Source organism: Melanostigma gelatinosum, assembly GCF_949748355.1.
Source record: "Melanostigma gelatinosum genome assembly, chromosome: 15".
In the NCBI taxonomy this organism is placed as follows: Eukaryota; Metazoa; Chordata; class Actinopteri; order Perciformes; family Zoarcidae; genus Melanostigma; species Melanostigma gelatinosum.
Window position 1 is genome coordinate 8,216,648 of NC_136648.1, and position 17,779 is coordinate 8,234,426.

Sequence of the window (17,779 nt, forward strand, 5' to 3'; positions counted from 1 at the left end):
TTTATTTATGTATTACTTTATGACTAATCTATGACTCACCTTGTCTTTGACTCCCCTTCCCCCTGCCACATCTGACCAGGAGTACTTATCCAAAGAAGCTTCACATTATTGGCTTTTTTCAGTCCTCAGGAACTTCTCTTATTAGAGTGCACATTATTGTTGCACTTTGGAAATCTTTCATCCTATTATGAGGTTGCTTCTAGAGTGTCATATATGTGCAGCAATTCCTCCTCCTGGAAATGTGTTCATCAGTCAAGGCCTTGGCGCTCCATCTTTTTTGTTTTTACGTCAATCATTGTGACAAAAATAATAAAAATGCCAAATGTCTCCATGACAATTTATCAAACTCCATCCGCTGGGGAAGATTATGAGATGTGATATTTGTAAAAAAAAAAAAAAAAAACTGTCAAACTGGCCTGCTCTTTGTTACGTTTTTAATTTGATTATGGGCTTTTTTAAACTGTGTTATAAGAACATGGTCAACTATAAACTATTATAGGGGTCTGAGGAGTTCCTGTAACAGCAGCTTAAACTATCCACGCAAACTTTAAGTTGATATTTAGGGTTAGTTGAAACACCTGCTCCATTCTAAACATATGGACAGTCGCGGACAGTATTTTCTTTGTGGTTTACTGACGGGCGCAGGGGAGGCAGGGGGTCGCGCTCAATGTGCGCTCTGCGAGTGAAAACATTTCTGCTTCAACTTGTGTTATCTGCGCGGTGGGTTGTGGGTGTGTGAGCGTCGAAGTAAAATGGCGGACTTGGCAAACGAAGGTGAGTAAGTGGCAGTGTGATAAAAACAATACAGCTACTGGACCGCTATCAACGATGCCCGTACATTGTTTACATATTTGATAACTGAAATGACGCCGCTCGGCTGCATGTTAATTGCGAGTTATTGTGAGTTATAGCTTTGGCGGTCGTTTACAAGACTACAACGTTTAGCAAGCAGGCTAACAATGCTAACTGCGGGGCTATGGGTAATACCTGGAATGCCTCGGAACGCCCTCGAACGATGCCTGCTACTAGCTGGCTTACCTCCTAACGCTAGCACCCGGCTATTTATAGGCAGTATGTTTTGCCATTTGTGCTGAGCTAAAACATCGAATCCGGAAATAAATCAATGCGTGATGGGCCAAAGTTATTATGGTCATATTTCTACTGATAGTTAATAGCTCGGGGTTTTTCCTTGGTTAATGCAGTTAGCGCTCAATTCCAGGACTGCTTTGCGTTCATTTGGGCGCGTAGAGAGAAAAACGTTAGCTTAGAGACTTGCTTTGGCGTAATAGTTGCTTCCTTTTATACTCTAATATATTCCGGTCATATCTGCTCTTCATTACGTTGATGTGTTGACTATGGGGGCATTTAGTGAGCTTCTTGGTGACATTGCTTGTCAGACGAGATGACTCATGCGGGATGGAGCGCATTAGCTAATAACTAGCCAGTGAGCTATGCAACGCTCGGGGCTTTGGGGAACATCCGGTGGTGCCGACTATTTGCTGGGACGGGTCAGATAGCGTAAATGCTAGCTGGTTAATACAAGCCGGGAGCTTCTGCGGGCTGCTTGAATACCTACCGTGAATATCAGTGTTGCATGACTGAATTCTTACATTCGTAAAGTAAGATAACGTTAGCTGACTGCGAGCCCCAGTAAGATACAAAGCTGGACGTTAATATAGGTCACACGCGATTAAACGTGTTTCATACATGGACGGCTAGTATTAGCCACGATTGGTTGTGATGGTGAATGTTGGTCCAGTAGACAATCCTTGGCTATATGGCTCTATTACCGCATGCATTTATACCCCAACAAGGCTCACGACGATGCTGCACCTGCTCAGTGTTACAGGCCCGACCCAGACAGAGCAAAACCTTTGTCTGCTAACGTTATAGGATTAGACATCTTTACAGAGGTTACAGTGTGAAGGTAGACTTGTTAAGTGGCCTGAGGTGACATCGGATGATTACGTTGCCATTGCTATTCTTGGTTAGTTATGATGGTGGCTTTATAGCTGCAACAGAATCGTTGGTGGTGAGCTGAATGAAATCCCCTTTTTGATCTACAAAAGTAGCTACAGTTGCTGATCGGCCTTGTGGAATGACTGATGACTTTGTGATACATTGGTATTTATGCTAATGTTTCGTACATTGGTCGATATCGTTTGGTATTTGATGAATGTTTAGTTTCGGTCAACATAATGTGATGTACTCTTACTGGTAGGCCTACTCCTAAAATGATTGCATGACTACCTGTAGGTATGATTAAGAGTTACTTTCTTTTGACTAACATTGACTGAAATTCGACATTGTTCAGCATTATAGATTTCTGTTTTTCAAGTCACCATAGTCACTTCCTCTTTTACACTTTTTTTGTGACCCAGCTAAATCTGCCATTTAAATAAACTGAACAGTTTTGTTTTACCACTCTCAGTAAAAGGCAGACGCTGTAAGTTTATGAACCAAAACTTTTGTCTAAGTCGATGTCGAATAAGATGTCTAAGTGCACCTCCCCATATTTTGGATGGCTTTTAGTATCATAAGTTAATTCATTTAGTATGTATTACTGTGCATTGAATTTTGGTGTTTGACTTAGTGCGAGATAATTATGCTGATTAGTACCAATGCACACAACCTTCGAAAATCCAGGCCAGGGAACAAGTAGGCAATAGCATTGGCTATATTGTTCTCTATACCATGAAGAAGAATCAAACAGACAGGGTTGTTTATGTTGGTGCTTGGATGACTAGCCTACATCTTCTCTTAACAGACAAGCCTGCCATAGCGCCACCTGTGTTTGTTTTCCAAAAAGATAAAGCACAGAAGGTAAGTGTCTCTATGTTGTTCAAGTATATATTGAGGCTGACACCATATTTATTACACATGTGGACTTTATTTATACTGACATTCAGTGGACAGCATTCTTGTAAAGCACACAATGCAGAAGAGTTGTTAAACTCAAATCTTTCACTTTTTTTGCAGCGATCTGCGGAGGGCTCGAGTGCAGAGGATGGGGAAGGTAAGTCTCATGTCCAAACTGGCCTCCATCTTTGTTAATATTATCTTTCTCATATTTATTGATATTAATATTTTGTTTCCATTTTCAGACTCGGATAAAGACGAGGGAAGCTATTGCCCCCCTGTGAAAAGGGAAAGGACGTCATCGTTCCCACCCCCACATTCTGGTAAGGGCATGTGGTGACTAAGCAGAACATTTGTTTTTTCTTGTTTTTTTGCTTGTGGTGTACACATTGATTTGTATGCTGAGTGCAATGCTTGTTCGCTACTTTGCAGTTCCCAAGAACAATGTATTCATGCCCTCAAGTTTCTGCCAGTCTCCAACTGGGAACTCTGACTCTGAGCCAGGTGAGGCATCTAGACCACCATTAGTTTCATTTCACAGATTAAAGCCCCCCTGCAGTAAGAAATATTAGTTTCAGAGGTTAAGCATGGGTTTTTTCCCCCAACAGTTTAAGGCAACAAACACAATGAATGATTTGCTAAACGATAATCTCCAAAACATGCCAGAAAAAGTCTTTGGCCATATGTTTATAGTTTCTAACATTGTGACATCAATAGTTGTAAATTAGATGTCAGTGAAGTTGTGCGTATTCCCTGCCTGCAAATGCACTCTATTCACTCTGAACCGCTTTAGTTATCTTGCATGTGGCAATTTTAGAGGTATCCCTTCAAGTATCTGCTGTGGAGGTCTGGCGTTATTCATGGGTTGAGGGAAACGTGTAGTACAGAAAGCACAACTTCCATAGACAGCCAATTTGACCAGGCATAAGTGGATCTGTTCTGGGAGGAGCTTAAATTATATTTGAATGTAGAACTAGAAATTTACTCTAAATTGGGTCTTTTACATGTAGTATTTATCTTATAGAATGACTGAAATGGAAGAAACTTACTGTGCGAGATCAGTACAGTCAAGTTGGACATCTCTGTATCAGTTCAGGTCGTTGCCTTTACCTTCCTTTAGCGTCCTCCTTCCTTTTTGTCTGTGACTGCACAAATGGTTTGCATCATGTGTTGCAAAAAGAACATGCAATATATCTAAAAGGGAAGGGTGAAGCCTGTTTGTTGCATTTGTCTGATAAGCTCATTGTCAGTATGCCATGAAATATAACTTGCTACTAGAGAGGAGCTTCTCAAAATCCTCTACTATTCAGAGGAGGCTTCTTCATTGTAGGACCATTGTGACTTACCGTAGAAAGACCTACGACCATGCTGGTACTTGGGCTGTCCTGAAAAGAGAGGGAGGGTAGAGAACCCCCCCCCCCCCTCTCTGCTTACTACCCTTCACTCAGTCTGTAAGAGAAACAGATCTCAGTCAGATGAACAGCTTCTAGGAAAAAGTTTTTTTCTCTTTTGACAGTTTGTGGCTGAGTAAAAAACCCTGCTGCCGTTGCGCATCCTTGATCCCCAGTACACCTATGCATTAAAATGGCGGTGGGAGGGGGAAAGACTTTCTTCAAACTTGCAGTCATTATTTACTTATATTGTACTTTATTTTGCTTTTATTGTCTAATGTGAGATGAGGACAAACATTGGACTTCGAGGATTGTCTTTTTTTATTATTATTGAAACGAAGATGACCACATCAAACTAATTACAGCGATAGCCCATACAATTAATTTGATCATATTTAGGCCTATAAACATATTGATAAACAGATGCCAACATATAGGCCTAATATAAAATACCTGGCTTTGTTTAGACCGTCGATCACCACCGCTGCGTTTCAGCAGCAAACATACACAAGAAACGGTGCCGTCCGTATGAGGATAACTCATAATAATTAATGCTGATGCATAGTTAATAATGTGGGATTAGTCCTTATTTCATGTGCTATTTGGGATTTTTGGGGTTAAAAAAACAACAACAATCCTAGTCTATTACCATGGCAGTGGTCAAAGCTCTGAAGCATTTGTGTCGGCTTTAGCTGGTACATAATGCAGTTATCTTCTGAATTATGACTGACTGAACGGCCAAGTTCACCTCGGAAAAAAGTTCTGAGTTTACCACCAAAAATGATGACTCCAATATTGAAAAAAGTTGAGCTTGAAATATCACAGGGTTTATTATTATAGTCGTAGTGTCATGGGCTGGGAATTGGCTGCTGTTTGTGTACCACTGTACTTGTCAGTGGAATAGTTTACGAGGGAGTACAAGATGTGCTGATGTGCTGATGTGCCTTATTCTGTATAGACCGTATATATATAATGTCTGTCCTTTTTATTAGTTATTATGTATTTGAGAGACCGGCTGTCCCGTCTTTAAAAAAAGGAATAAAATTTAACTTTGAGATTGTGTCTCAAATTTGGCAGTGCAAATCGGCAGCTTGGGTTAAATGTTCATGTACAGGATTGGTTCAGGTCTCCGCTCCATGCTTGTGCAGACCATTTGCTGAGGTTTGGGATCCCTGTGGTTCAGACATACAGTATTTATCAGACTGCAGTTGGTAGCATGCTGTTCACATCTCTGACAGAATAGTTGTTATAGTTGACTATGTGCATTTCTTTGGAGGGAGTAATGCAAAACTAAAATCACACTGTTGGTGAAATTATCAGGATCAGCTTCATTAGCCAGGTTTGAGTACACATACCAGAAATAACTAAAATACCTGGCTTTGTTCAGACTGTCAATCGGTCTGAATACAATACAACATGCAATGTCTATAAGTCAGACTATTTCTGTAATTATGACTGCAGTGGGACTTGCAATGTATGTGTGTGTTTTTTTTTTTTTATGATTTAAGAATGGTACATTTTCTGTTAATGTCTTGTACATGTTTTGCTTTGTTTTGATTGTTTTAATTCTTGTCAACAGCCACCAAGTGTTTAGAGTTGGCAGGGCTTTACAGAGGGGACGGGGTATCCACTCGAGCGAATAAACAAGGCATACTTAATAACCTTCTTCAGAATATTGCATAGAGTACTTATTTGGAAGTGAAAGAAAAGATGAACACAAATCAAACGCACGCATAGAGAACTACAGTAGGTATGGCAGGATGGCGTTTTTCCGAATGCTTTCAGCTTTAACAGTAATTAGAGCAAAGTCATGTCAAACGAATAAAGCCACTGAGATGGAGAGAAATAGATGAGAGATCCTAGAGCCCACCACGTTACTGCACAGGAGTTGATTGCAACACAGCTCTCACGGCTTTACAAGGGCTGTTGTGGTAACGGGCCATGAGGTTAGAAAACAGAAGGAACATGCAGTTAATAAGTTGTATACGATCTTTTTTTAAATGTCTTCTCTTGTGCTCCGTCTCACCAGAGGAGAAGCCTGTGGGATTCCGTTTAAAGCCACCAACTCTCATACATGGACAGGCACCAAGTTCAGGTTGGTGTTTGAGGTTTTGAGCCTTCATCGTGTAGCATTTTCTCACACTGACTTGCTGGAAAAAAAAAAAAGACTTGAACCCGGACTTGCACCCTTTTATATGACCCCTCTTAGAAATGGAAATGGTAGATCTAGACTTGAACATGTAGACCCAGAACTTCTCATTGTGTTCAAAAAGTATGAGACAAGTTGGCTCTGTTGCAGGCGTCCCAAGTCAGAAACCCAAGGAGCAGCAACGCAGTGTCCTCCGCCCTGCAGTTCTTCAGGCACCGCCCTCTAAATCACATATAGAGTCCAGTGAGTGCAGCTTGGAGTCACCTGCACTCATTAGTTGATACTTACAAAACATTCTCAAATATCATTAAAATCTTCTTTGTCTGATAATTCATTAAACTTTTGAATGTTGATAACTTGCATAGTGCAAGTGCATACTGTGTTTTTGGCATGTGCCTTACAGGCTGAATATCATTTGGGAAAGTTAAAAAAGAAAAAGTGAGTTCTTTTGTCCTCTCTGTTTTTTCATTTAGATTCCATTTGTGGAACTAACGGTGTGAAAAAGTCGTCGGATGGGGACGCTGCGACACCGTCACTCTTCTTGAACAACACAGAGCACTCAGCCTCTCTGTCCAGGTCACAGGTGAGGAGTGGCTGAAGCTCCCTTTCATAATCAAGGGTTGTTATTGATGAACGGTTCAGCACAGGCTTTGTTTAAGGCACTGGACAGAACGTTAAGGAAAGCATTACACTGCACGTCAGCTGCAGAAGATTTGTGGTTATTTTCATACTCTGAACAATGTTGCATTGTTTTAGAACTGACATTGTAGAGATAAAAATACAGACAAATAATACGGTTGAGCTTTTTAAATTTGTTCCCGTTTCAGAAACATGAAAATGAGGAAGCAAGTGGTAACAAAGACGAGAAGGAGACGGATGTAGCAATATCTTTTGTGTTTGGTCAGAATATCAAAGACAGAGCAAAGGTGGGTTGTTTTCCACTTTTCTTACACCTGTTCAACACACAGTGACACAAACTGAGGTGAGACTGTGTGACGAACAAAAACAGATTTAAATGTGGCAGACGCAGGAGGGTAGATACTCCAAATAATGAGTTGCCTTGTTATAGTCAACATATTATGTTTATATTTGTGGCTTCTTAAGGATGTCTTAGGATTCAATGTTAAGGTTTTTTGTTTTTTCAGTGCAATGCATAGTTGGAGTTTCGTCCATATGCTCTTCAGTAATTTAAATTCTTGCTTGTACTTCAAAAAGCCGGAAAAGGCAATGTGTCAAAGCTCTCTGTTTAAATGAGCGATTCATTCAAAGCTAAAAAAAAACACAGCAATTCTTAGTTTCAGGTGATAATACACTCAAGAAAACACATTTATTAATTATTTTTCCGTTTCTGCCAATAAATCCCCCCCGAGTCCTCCTGCCTGGTCCTTTAAGCATTTCTATAATAACACTACGTTAAGAGTGTCGCTGCCCTGCCTGTGACCGTCTCCTGTAGTGTTTTGTGGTTCCAGCTCCTGGTAACAGGTGCCTTTCCTGTGGTGTTTTGTCCAATATATTTTTGTATCATTTTGTGCTCAGTCTGGAACCGTCGTGGCGGGAATGTGAACATTTCTGGTCTTTCTCACACGTTGCACATCACACATTTCTTTAAGCGTAACTCCAAATGCAACACGTTTTTTTTTTTCTCTAGTTGGAAGAGAACAGTAAAGAAGGCAAGTCAAAGGATGGCGTGACACTGGACTCAGAGGCCACTAATTATTTCTTACAATACATCTCTACCCCAAGGTAATGAAAATGTGTTCTCCTTTGAGTGTTTTTAGCAACTCCTCGTCATCTATATTTAACTTCCATCAACTCACTTTCTTCTTCTTTCAGTTCAAACGATGCCACAAACAGTACAGACAGTGGGGCAAAATTTGTTTTTGGGCAGAACATGTCTGAACGAGTTCTGGTGAGTTCGTGCGACCTGTTGTATAAGTGAGCCGGACATCTTTTAAAAGACCTGTGGTGATTGAGGTTTGAACAAGTTCCAATGATCTGCTTTGTTGTGCTTTCAGAGTCCCCCAAAGGGCGAGTCCTCCAATGAGGAAAATAAAGAAGTTTCAGCTGCCCCTGCTTCAGAGCCCTCATCACAGGAAGCCACCCCAGAGAAGGGTACGAAACACAAACCTCATTCATTATCTCACATGTTTGATGTTTAACTTGTCTACTGATAGATTCAAGAAAGACTCTATAATCCTAGAAACATTCACAGAAATCTATTCATCATGTTATCTCTTTGTTTCCACTTCAAATTCAGTTGGGAGGTAGTGTTTTGATGAGCACTCCATAAAGAGCTCCGGGTGTAATAAATACCACATCTTTGATTTGAGGTCCACATTTCAAACCGCGAGTGATGCATCCCGCCCATTTCCTGTTACATTATAGCCGTTTTTAGCAGTTGCAACTTCAGCTACACTCCCCAGCACATAAATACTGGAATAAGGTGCTGCAGAGATTTCTTTTCACATCTGTATAAAGTGTGAAGGGAAATTAATTCAGAGCACCAGAAAATATCATCTGATTGTTTTAGGGAAAAATAATACATCATTACACATGCAGGAATGAATACTGCATGACCTGGTTTGATGGCCATATACTGATTGTTGTTATTATTTAGAGAATTTTAGAATTTCTTTTAGAATTTAGAGATATTTTTCAATCATGGACTCTTACTTTACAACTACGGTCAACGTGTTTACACAAATTGACAGTCGTCACTTATTGTGAGGCCTAAACATAAAAGGCTACATCGCCTAGTGGCATGTTTGAGAGTATGTTGCCGTGACTGTTTTTTCGGCTCATAGCTGCTGCGTTGCGCAGGCAATTATAATATGAGCTGAAATGACTCTTTCCAAAGTGTGACCTGTACAGCTCCAGTGTTAAGTGACAGAGTGTCAGGCAGCCCGAGTCCTTCATTGTCACCCGTCAGCACTAGATCGTCCAACATTTTGCAGAATGTTGTTCTTGTGTCACTGCAAGATGACATGGGAGTGAGAGGAGACTCTCTTTATCCGACGCATCTGTGTTTTTGATAAAAATCTCGGAAACCGAACGTTCGCTCCAGCTAGGTACAGATGTCTCACCCCTGTACTTTATCTCACCAGTGAATAGCGTGTCAGAGTCTTTGGAGGAGTCTGCAGCAGCTTACACCAAAGCCACAGCCAAGAAGTGCATCTTAGAGAAAGTCGACGTCAAAACTGGAGAGGAATCAGAAAGCAACGTTTTACAGGTAGCGGATTGATTCAACACATGCAGTCAATACATGTGGCAGAAAGCGATACAATTCTTGTTGTGTGTTACTCTGTCACTTCAGATGCAGTGCAAGTTATATGTTTTCGAGAAGACTGCTCAGTCGTGGATAGAAAGAGGTCGAGGTTTGCTGAGGCTCAACGACATGGCATCAACGGAGGACGGCACGCTACAGTCTCGTCTAGGTAAACGCACCTTCAGACACTTCTTGGGGTTAAAAAAGTAAATAAACATCTGACCGTTAAGAATGTGCAACACACGCTGCACTGCATGTGTGATGGTGGAATAAAGAGTAAGATGTGTTTTATCAGCAAAGAAAGACATTGATAATGAAAAACACCCTTTTTGTTCATCCACGCCTGAAGCATTGTTTTTTTAAATTTTATAATGAGGACACGTTTATCTTTCATCACAAGAACTCTCAGCACTACAGAGAGTCAGGTGGAACACCATAGACGCAACAAGAACAGCTGCTTGGGTCTGTACTTCATAGCTTTTCTGTGTTTCTTTTTAAATTCTTCCAGTGATGAGGACCCAGGGCAGCCTCCGGTTGATCCTCAACACTAAACTTTGGCCCCAGATGCAGGTGGACAAAGCCAGCGAGAAGAGTGTACGAATCACTGCCATGGACACAGAGGACCAGGGGGTCAAGGTCTTCCTAATATCGGTGTGAATCGTCAAACATACTACAGTTGTGCCGTTTGTTTCCAAGCTTGGGGAAGATTTATATTTATATTTATATTTATATATATAGATAGATAGATAGATAGAGAGATATATTCGTCGTGGCTTTTCGAGTGAAAGTAACCTTTTTGTTGAAATGGCTTGATTCAAAGACAGGCCCCCATTTAAATGTTTCTCTTTTCGAAGGTTCAGTTATTGTAATTCTGCAACAAAATGCAATATAAATGGCAGCAATGAAAACGGGCAGATATGACTGGTATCTTTGTTGTTCATTGCTCATCAACTTTGATGGCGATGTTTGAGCATCGATGTACGCACAGAGTCCACCGCCTCTCGTCTCACTGGTGTCCTGCGCTGTCATGCGGTCCGGTTGTCAATTGCAGCTTGACCCAGGATGTTAACGATGGAGCCAGGTTCCCGTCAGTCTCGGACCTCCTGTGACCTGAAGTCTTATTTAATCCATCTGATTTTCCTGCGCCTGACATTGTTACCCATGTGTGCATGACGTCGGAGCAAGTCGGCCACAAAGCAAACCGGCATGCATTGTGCATATGTTTTTATTAGAGTTTTTCTTCCTTTCAGTTGTGCTGAGTAGTCTCTCCCTCTGTGTCGCGACTCTCTAGGGTAGCTCTAAGGACGTAGGTCAGCTGGCTGCAGCGTTGCATCATCGTATCTTAGCCCTGAAGAGCAGGGCGGATCAGGAGCCCGAGACCCCAACAACAACCATCCCCGATGCCGAGGTACCACAGTCCAACGAGGATGACAGCGACGAGGAAGACAACGCCTCCGCCTCAGCTTCAGCCTCCACTCCTGCTACGAGTCAGTCATTTTTGTTGTTCGTGTGCACGTTTCAACACTCCATTGGTTTACTTGCTCTTAAATCAAATGAATGTCATGATTTGGAGTGTTTGTGGGTTTGATTGCTGCGTTTTGCTTGTTTGTACCATAGCAGCAGTTTATTTTGTGATGTTAATATTCAGACCACTCGCTTACAAAGCCCTTGACGAGCTGCTTGTCACTTTTCTTTCTGCAGGTAATTCGGAGGGAGGAGAGAGCCAGGCAGCAGGAAGCACATAGCGTCACTCTTGGACAGCCTGCTGACATGCTGCCGTTGAGGCATTTTGCTGTAGGCATCTCCATGGACACCCCTTGACCAACATGGGTCCTCCAGACCAGTACTTTTGGATATTAGAAGTCTAGCTCCAGGAAATAACCCCTTGTGCCGGAGTGTCTCACCCAACTCGTGCAGTTCATCTTCTCTGCATTCAACGTAATATCTGGAGTCGTTTCTTCCCTCCCTCTCCTGTTTTGTGTTTTATTTTTGTTTTCGAGTATTTCTTTCCTCTCCCCGATAGCAAAAATAAAGACTTCAAAGCTTTGGTTTGGGACTTTTCTGCTCATCATATTGATGAGTGTAAGGGTGTTTTCCTCTACATTTTAAGGTATGGCACATGTTAAGACTGCAGTTTCTACTTTGGGACCTTTTTACTCACTCTACAGCCTCTGGACGCCACACATCCAGAGGAGCTTCATTCACAGTGTATTTGACTAGTCCTCAGTCAGTTGTGCTACATTGAGTCCAACCATCCTCCTGTCTCTCTTTCCACCCCCCCCCCTCATCCCTTCCATCACAACCAGTGTGTGCATTAGGTTTTGGCAAATGTAATTTATTTTGGATCATTTTCATCAGGCATCTCAACACACGTGCTGTTTGTAACGGCTAGTCAAGACCACTCAAGTTGTCATTAATAGTTTCTTATATTTCCTATTGACCTATATCATACAGAATAAAAGACTGAAACAATGCAGTTTCTGCTAATGTGAGTTAATGATGTGAAGATGAAACAGCTGAAGAATTCACCCTAAATTTTTCTCTAAATTTGTGTGAGGCATTCTTGTTTTTTGTTTTTTTTTGTATTTTCCAAATATTGAAAATTGACTCATCAGTCTACATTCTGCATGTAACTGTTATTTCTTTTTTTGTCCTTTTAAGCATCCCACGGGTTTACTGTGTTCATATTTTTATTAAGATATACAAGCATTTTTTATCCACTGTCATTTGGAATGAAGACTTAAGTTCATGTGTGGAAGATCTGAGTGATAACTCTAATACCCTTTGAATGTCATGTACATTTTAATATATCATTTAGTAGCGCACCTTGTTTTCTCATCTCCAACTACCCCCTTTACAAAATAAACCATTTTGGACTGACCGTTGGGATTTTTTTCCTTTCCGAAACCTGATTTTCTGTGAAAGATCCGAACTTGCTTAAATCCACGTTTCAGAGCACAACATCCGAGTGGTATACTTGACATTGTCTCCTGTAGATGTATTTACGATGAACAGCCAAAGGGAGAGTGGTCCATCTGTTTTGTATTTATGTGTTGGATCAGCTCCATGGGGCAGGAACACCAAAACCTGCTTCTGGAGTGCATCAAGACCGTAACAGCATAATCGTATACATCCAAACTCGGAACATAACCGCTGCTACCCCCAAACTCCGTATGTGTGTGGTCACTCGGTAGGAAAGTATTATTGATACATGACGGTGTAAAGAAAGTCACAAAACACATCCGACTCACAAGTTCTGCTTTTTCACACCACTGAGATTTCACAAACTTACAGAAGCTTCAACTTAATTTGCATTCTTTTGTCATTTTAATGACGTACTATACTATGACAATTCTTGACCTTTTCTCAAAGTTTTTATGGTACACTGTACGTTGGCTTTTTTATGACATACTATGTTATGATTTATGACGTACAATTCTGACGTTTTCTATGACCTACTTTACCGTAACTATAAATTACATGACTGAGATTTTAATGACTTATTTATGATATACTGTACTGTAACTTTTTATATTCTTATGACATACTATACAATGACTATATGGCATTTGTTACATACCGGCACTATACTATGTATTTTCAAAAATGACTATGAATGTTTTTTCTGTCATCTTTAGGGCAGACTGTTATAAAGCGTTTTTTTTACAACACTATATTATCTATTAGTATGTAAACTTAATCAAATTTTTCATGGCTTCTTTCAAACATGCTTTACAATGATATTTTTCCGACATTTCGACAGTTTTTAACATGACTTTTTTCCGACTTTAACGTATGACTTTGTCATTAATCTTTTACTATGACTTTTCCACACATTGTAAGATACACTTTTTCCAGCATTCTAAAATATGATTTGTTCATGGACATTTTCCACACTATATAATGACTTATTACATACTTTACCATGACTTTTTTCCACATACTATATTGTGACGTCTATGACTTTTTGACAGCATACCTTGACTTTATTTGACATACTTTATTCATTTTTCATGGCTTCTTCAACCTACTTTACAATTATGTTTTCCCCACACACGATACTATGACTTTCTTTTTACATACTATGACTCTTAAATAACTTTTTTCAACATGCTATATTTTTTTTACTCTTTTCGACATAGCATTCTATGACTATATTTTTCATGGCTTCTTCGACCTGGTTTACTCTGACCTTTTAAACATGCGATGCTGTGACCTTTTTGACATATTCAGGCTGCTAAGAAATCGATTAAGACTCCAGTTGATCCATGATGCTGCAGGACGTGTACTGACAACTAATAAAAGAGATCATAATACTCCCCATATTAGCTTCTCTGCACTGGCCTCCTTGAATATAATTTAAGATGCTTTCCCCCCACTGTAAAGCCCCAAATGGGCAGGCACCATCATATCTTAAAGAACTCAGAGTACCCCATTACTCTACACAACTAGAACACTGCGCTTCTAGAATGAAGGGTTACTTGTGGTTCCTTGAGTCTCCAAAAGTAGAACGAGAGCCAGAGCATTCAGCTATCAAGCTCCTCTCCTGTGAAACAAACATCCAGTTTCAGTTTGGGGGCAGACACCCTCACCCCATTTAGAAGTAGGCCTCTTAAAAAAAAAGGTTCTAGTTAGGGCTGGCTCAGACTTGCCTTGGACCAGCCTCTTGATATGCTGCTTCAGGCCTTGACTGCTGGGTGACTTCTTGTGATACACTTAGCTGCTCTCGCCTCCTCTCCTCTCCCTCTGTGTGCGTTCATGTCCTATTAATGCATGTTACTAACATGGCATCGTTCCCAGAGTCTCTGTGCTTTCTCGCCTCGCAGGTTTCCATGGATAGTGGTTATACATGGAACGCGGTTGTGCCTGCTGTCGTTACACTGCCTCACACCCACTGGGGGGGGGGGGGGGTATCAAGCATTAAAATGGAACTGATTCAAGTTCAGGGGCCACACAAAACAATGCGTTGATCCGCGTGCCGCACTTTTAGAAACTATGATCTGGAGGTATTAAAAGTTTAGTTAACATCATCACAATGTGTTTAATGCATTTTATTCCTCATTTAACATTTATAGAGCGAAAATAGTTGCCCACTTATGTAAAACATTGCTTTATAGCGCTGCTCGTGGTCAAACACTCCACAGGGTGTCTTTATTGTTAACCAGGGAACGGTAAAACTGTTCTTCCTTGTAGTTGCCCGATTGAATTCCTCTGGATCGGCACAGAATTCATTTGCATTGGTTTTGTATTCAACAAACTTGAACTTCAGACCAGGTGGAAGCTGTTGTAAAGTGATACGCCTCAGTTACAGCAGCTCCTGAGTTTCAGCAGACTTGGACAACGGTCAAGCCGATACGTGTCATGATGTCAGAATAAGAAGCACCTAATATGCATTGTTAAAAATGTCCGAGCCCAGGAATGAACCTCTCGTCATCACTCAAACAGCTCCTTTTAGTTTAAGACTTCCGTACCGAGAACAAATAACAGCTGTTAACACCAACCACATTCCTCTTCTTCACACAGCTATGGTGTTAACTCTGAGCTTTAAAATTCTAATTGCCACCTCAGACGCCACAATTTGAATGACTTCTCACCAGTGAGCTGAAGCATGTTTACAAAAGGCAGATCTGTGAGTGAGTCATGCAGTTTTAATCAAGGTGGGAAGTTTTGTCAACACTTTAAGGACAATCATGTTTGAGTGGATTAAGTTCAGAAGAGGAAGTTGATAAAAGACAGCGATGAACATACTGAAGATTTGTGGAATGCTGTGATGGAAAAGGAGGAGGAATATTTTTGTGTCGGTGAACAGAGGCAAATATCAATCAATGCATCAGGTGTCACATGAAGAAAATCATCAAAACCACAGTGACATCTATGTGATCGTCTATGAATAGGATTCTTTATTTGTGTCATTTATCTCCTTAATAGGAATCACTGCAGCGTGACTATTTTGTGCTGTGAGATATTTACAACAAGCATCGACTTCCAGGAAGGGAATGTTTTACCAATAAAGTGAAGATTACTAACGGGAACGAGACAGCATGATGTGGATTTTAGGAAAGCCTCATCTTATAAATAAATGACTCAACAACCAGACATGGTACTACACCATCACAGAGTCTGGGGACTTTAAGCCTGTAAAGTTTTGACTGATGATGAAAATAAGTAAAATCACGTCACGTATTTCAAAGAATTATTTCATTTTGCATCTGCTGCATTATAACTGCTTTCACTGTTGTAAAAAGTCTTTATTTCCAATTTATATTGATTTCAGATTGAACTACAACTACAGTGCATATTTATACTCTGATATTGTGTACTCCAATTAGGCAAAGCAAGCAATTGAACAGGGATCCTAGACTTTCATGGGACTCAAAGGGGCACATATGCGAGTCAGCTGTTTGTTATTTGATTAAGGTTGAATGTACTTGGGGATTTGCATCACTACAGCAGAGATTCAGCTAAAATGATCAGAGCCTTAGTTATGCATCCACTTTACGACACATCATGGCAAATAATGTTCTTTTTCCTCAACTTCATATATTTGAAAGCTATACTTAACATTTACTTTGAAGAATTGATACATTTACAAACTGTATTGAATATATTGTTTGAAGGAATACGGAGAGTCTGAAATGAGTCTGGTTCCAGGATTATTATCAACTCAAAGGCTCGTCTGTTAGGGCGGAGAAGCAAAGGCAGGAACTCCAGTCGAGTCTTTTATCTGACAAAGAAGAAAAATGACAACAAAGGATATGGATCTATGTGTCATCATTCCTCATGTCAATAACTAATAATCCAACAAAGGCAATTTCACTTCAAACATGATTACTGTGTCAACTTTAGACTGGAGAATAACTTCACCACCGCTGAAACGTAATCAGTGCAGCAAATAAATCATAAACGACTCAAGCTGCCATGAATGAATTCAAACTGAAGGAAAGTTACACGTTATATGTACACAGATGAACCACTGGAGCGATGAGGCTTCCGCACGAGGCCAGCCAGCTGCAACATTATAATTATGCTTACACATCAATACATCAGTAAGAATAACCCAATATGCTGATATCATATAATACAACAAAGACAGTCATTCTGCCAGTGTAAGAACAAGTTGCTGTTCATACTTCTGTACTTTTACTTGAGCAATATTTCAATTGCAGGTATTTTATTTTTTTTAACAATATATTAATATTGCATTGTAATATAACTAGTGTCATTCAAGTAAAGTATCTGGATATGATTATTTACTCCCAGTCAGTCTAGAAAAGCATGTAATATAGACATTAATACATGCTATTGATTGTATTCATCTTTACATTTTTGTTATTTTATTTTTGTATTTATTCAATGGACATTTATTTTAAGAGATCGCCATATCCATCCATCAGATTTGAACATGGCCTACAGTAACTGGTTGAAATGTTTTGTTATTGTTATTCTTCTGTCATTCCACAAGGGGGAGCTGTCATGTGAAAAAGATCTCTAAATACCGAATAAATATGCCCTCATAATGCAGGGTTGATGAATTTCAGATGACTTAAAGATAAAATCACAGCTCAAGAGAGGGTTAGGGTTCACAGCTCCAAGTGCTTTGAAGATGTTGAACAGGAATATGGAACCGTGCAGATACAGTTAGGGAACTCTTGTTCAGAGGGTTCATGTTGATTTTAATTATAATAACAGTACAAAACTGTAGGTGATATCATTTGTGGCGTAAATGTTTTATTGTATGAGGACGGTAAAATTAAAATTCCAACAAAAATGATTTCAGCCCCATCACAACCCTCAGTGTCCTAATAGGTCCTTGTACAAACCTGTCGACCACCAGACGGGACAAATAAGAAAGGAGGGACAAATAAATCATCAGTCAGCCCCGCCACTCCTTCACTTGAATCCTGCATCCAGATCCATAACATGACATAATGGAGACAGGAAGGATGTGTACACTCAGATCCAACGGAAGCGTTCAATAATAAAGTGCATTTGGTGGAATAGGGGGCAGAAGTTTCATGTTGGAGCGAGTTAATGTATCTGCAGGATCTTCCTTCCTTTGGCCTTCCAGCTCTACACCTTACCCAACTTCTCCCTCCCCACCCTTTAATCCCCCTA

At 40.3% G+C, this 17,779-nt stretch overlaps 1 protein-coding gene across 5 annotated transcripts; it reads left to right on the forward strand.

Annotated features, from left to right (window-relative positions):
* Positions 1–730: 730 nt before the first annotated feature.
* On the forward strand, positions 731–12,545 carry ranbp3b (RAN binding protein 3b; the record flags this gene model as incomplete). 5 transcript variants are annotated; one of them, XM_079284254.1, is made up of 17 exons in its annotated part: positions 731–774; positions 2,768–2,823; positions 2,980–3,016; positions 3,105–3,182; positions 3,292–3,363; positions 6,280–6,345; positions 6,550–6,642; positions 6,873–6,982; positions 7,227–7,325; positions 8,048–8,142; positions 8,233–8,308; positions 8,415–8,511; positions 9,504–9,628; positions 9,713–9,833; positions 10,173–10,315; positions 10,956–11,151; positions 11,366–12,545. In XM_079284254.1, the coding sequence occupies 17 exons, from the start codon at positions 753–755 to the stop codon at positions 11,407–11,409; spliced, it is 1,530 nt and encodes a 509-aa protein (XP_079140380.1). In that variant the 3' UTR covers positions 11,410–12,545. The 5 variants fall into 5 exon arrangements, with proteins under 5 accessions (XP_079140380.1, XP_079140382.1, XP_079140381.1 ...); XM_079284256.1 differs by lacking the exon at positions 6,550–6,642; XM_079284255.1 differs by lacking the exon at positions 3,292–3,363.
* Between the last annotated feature and the right edge of the window lie 5,234 nt (positions 12,546–17,779).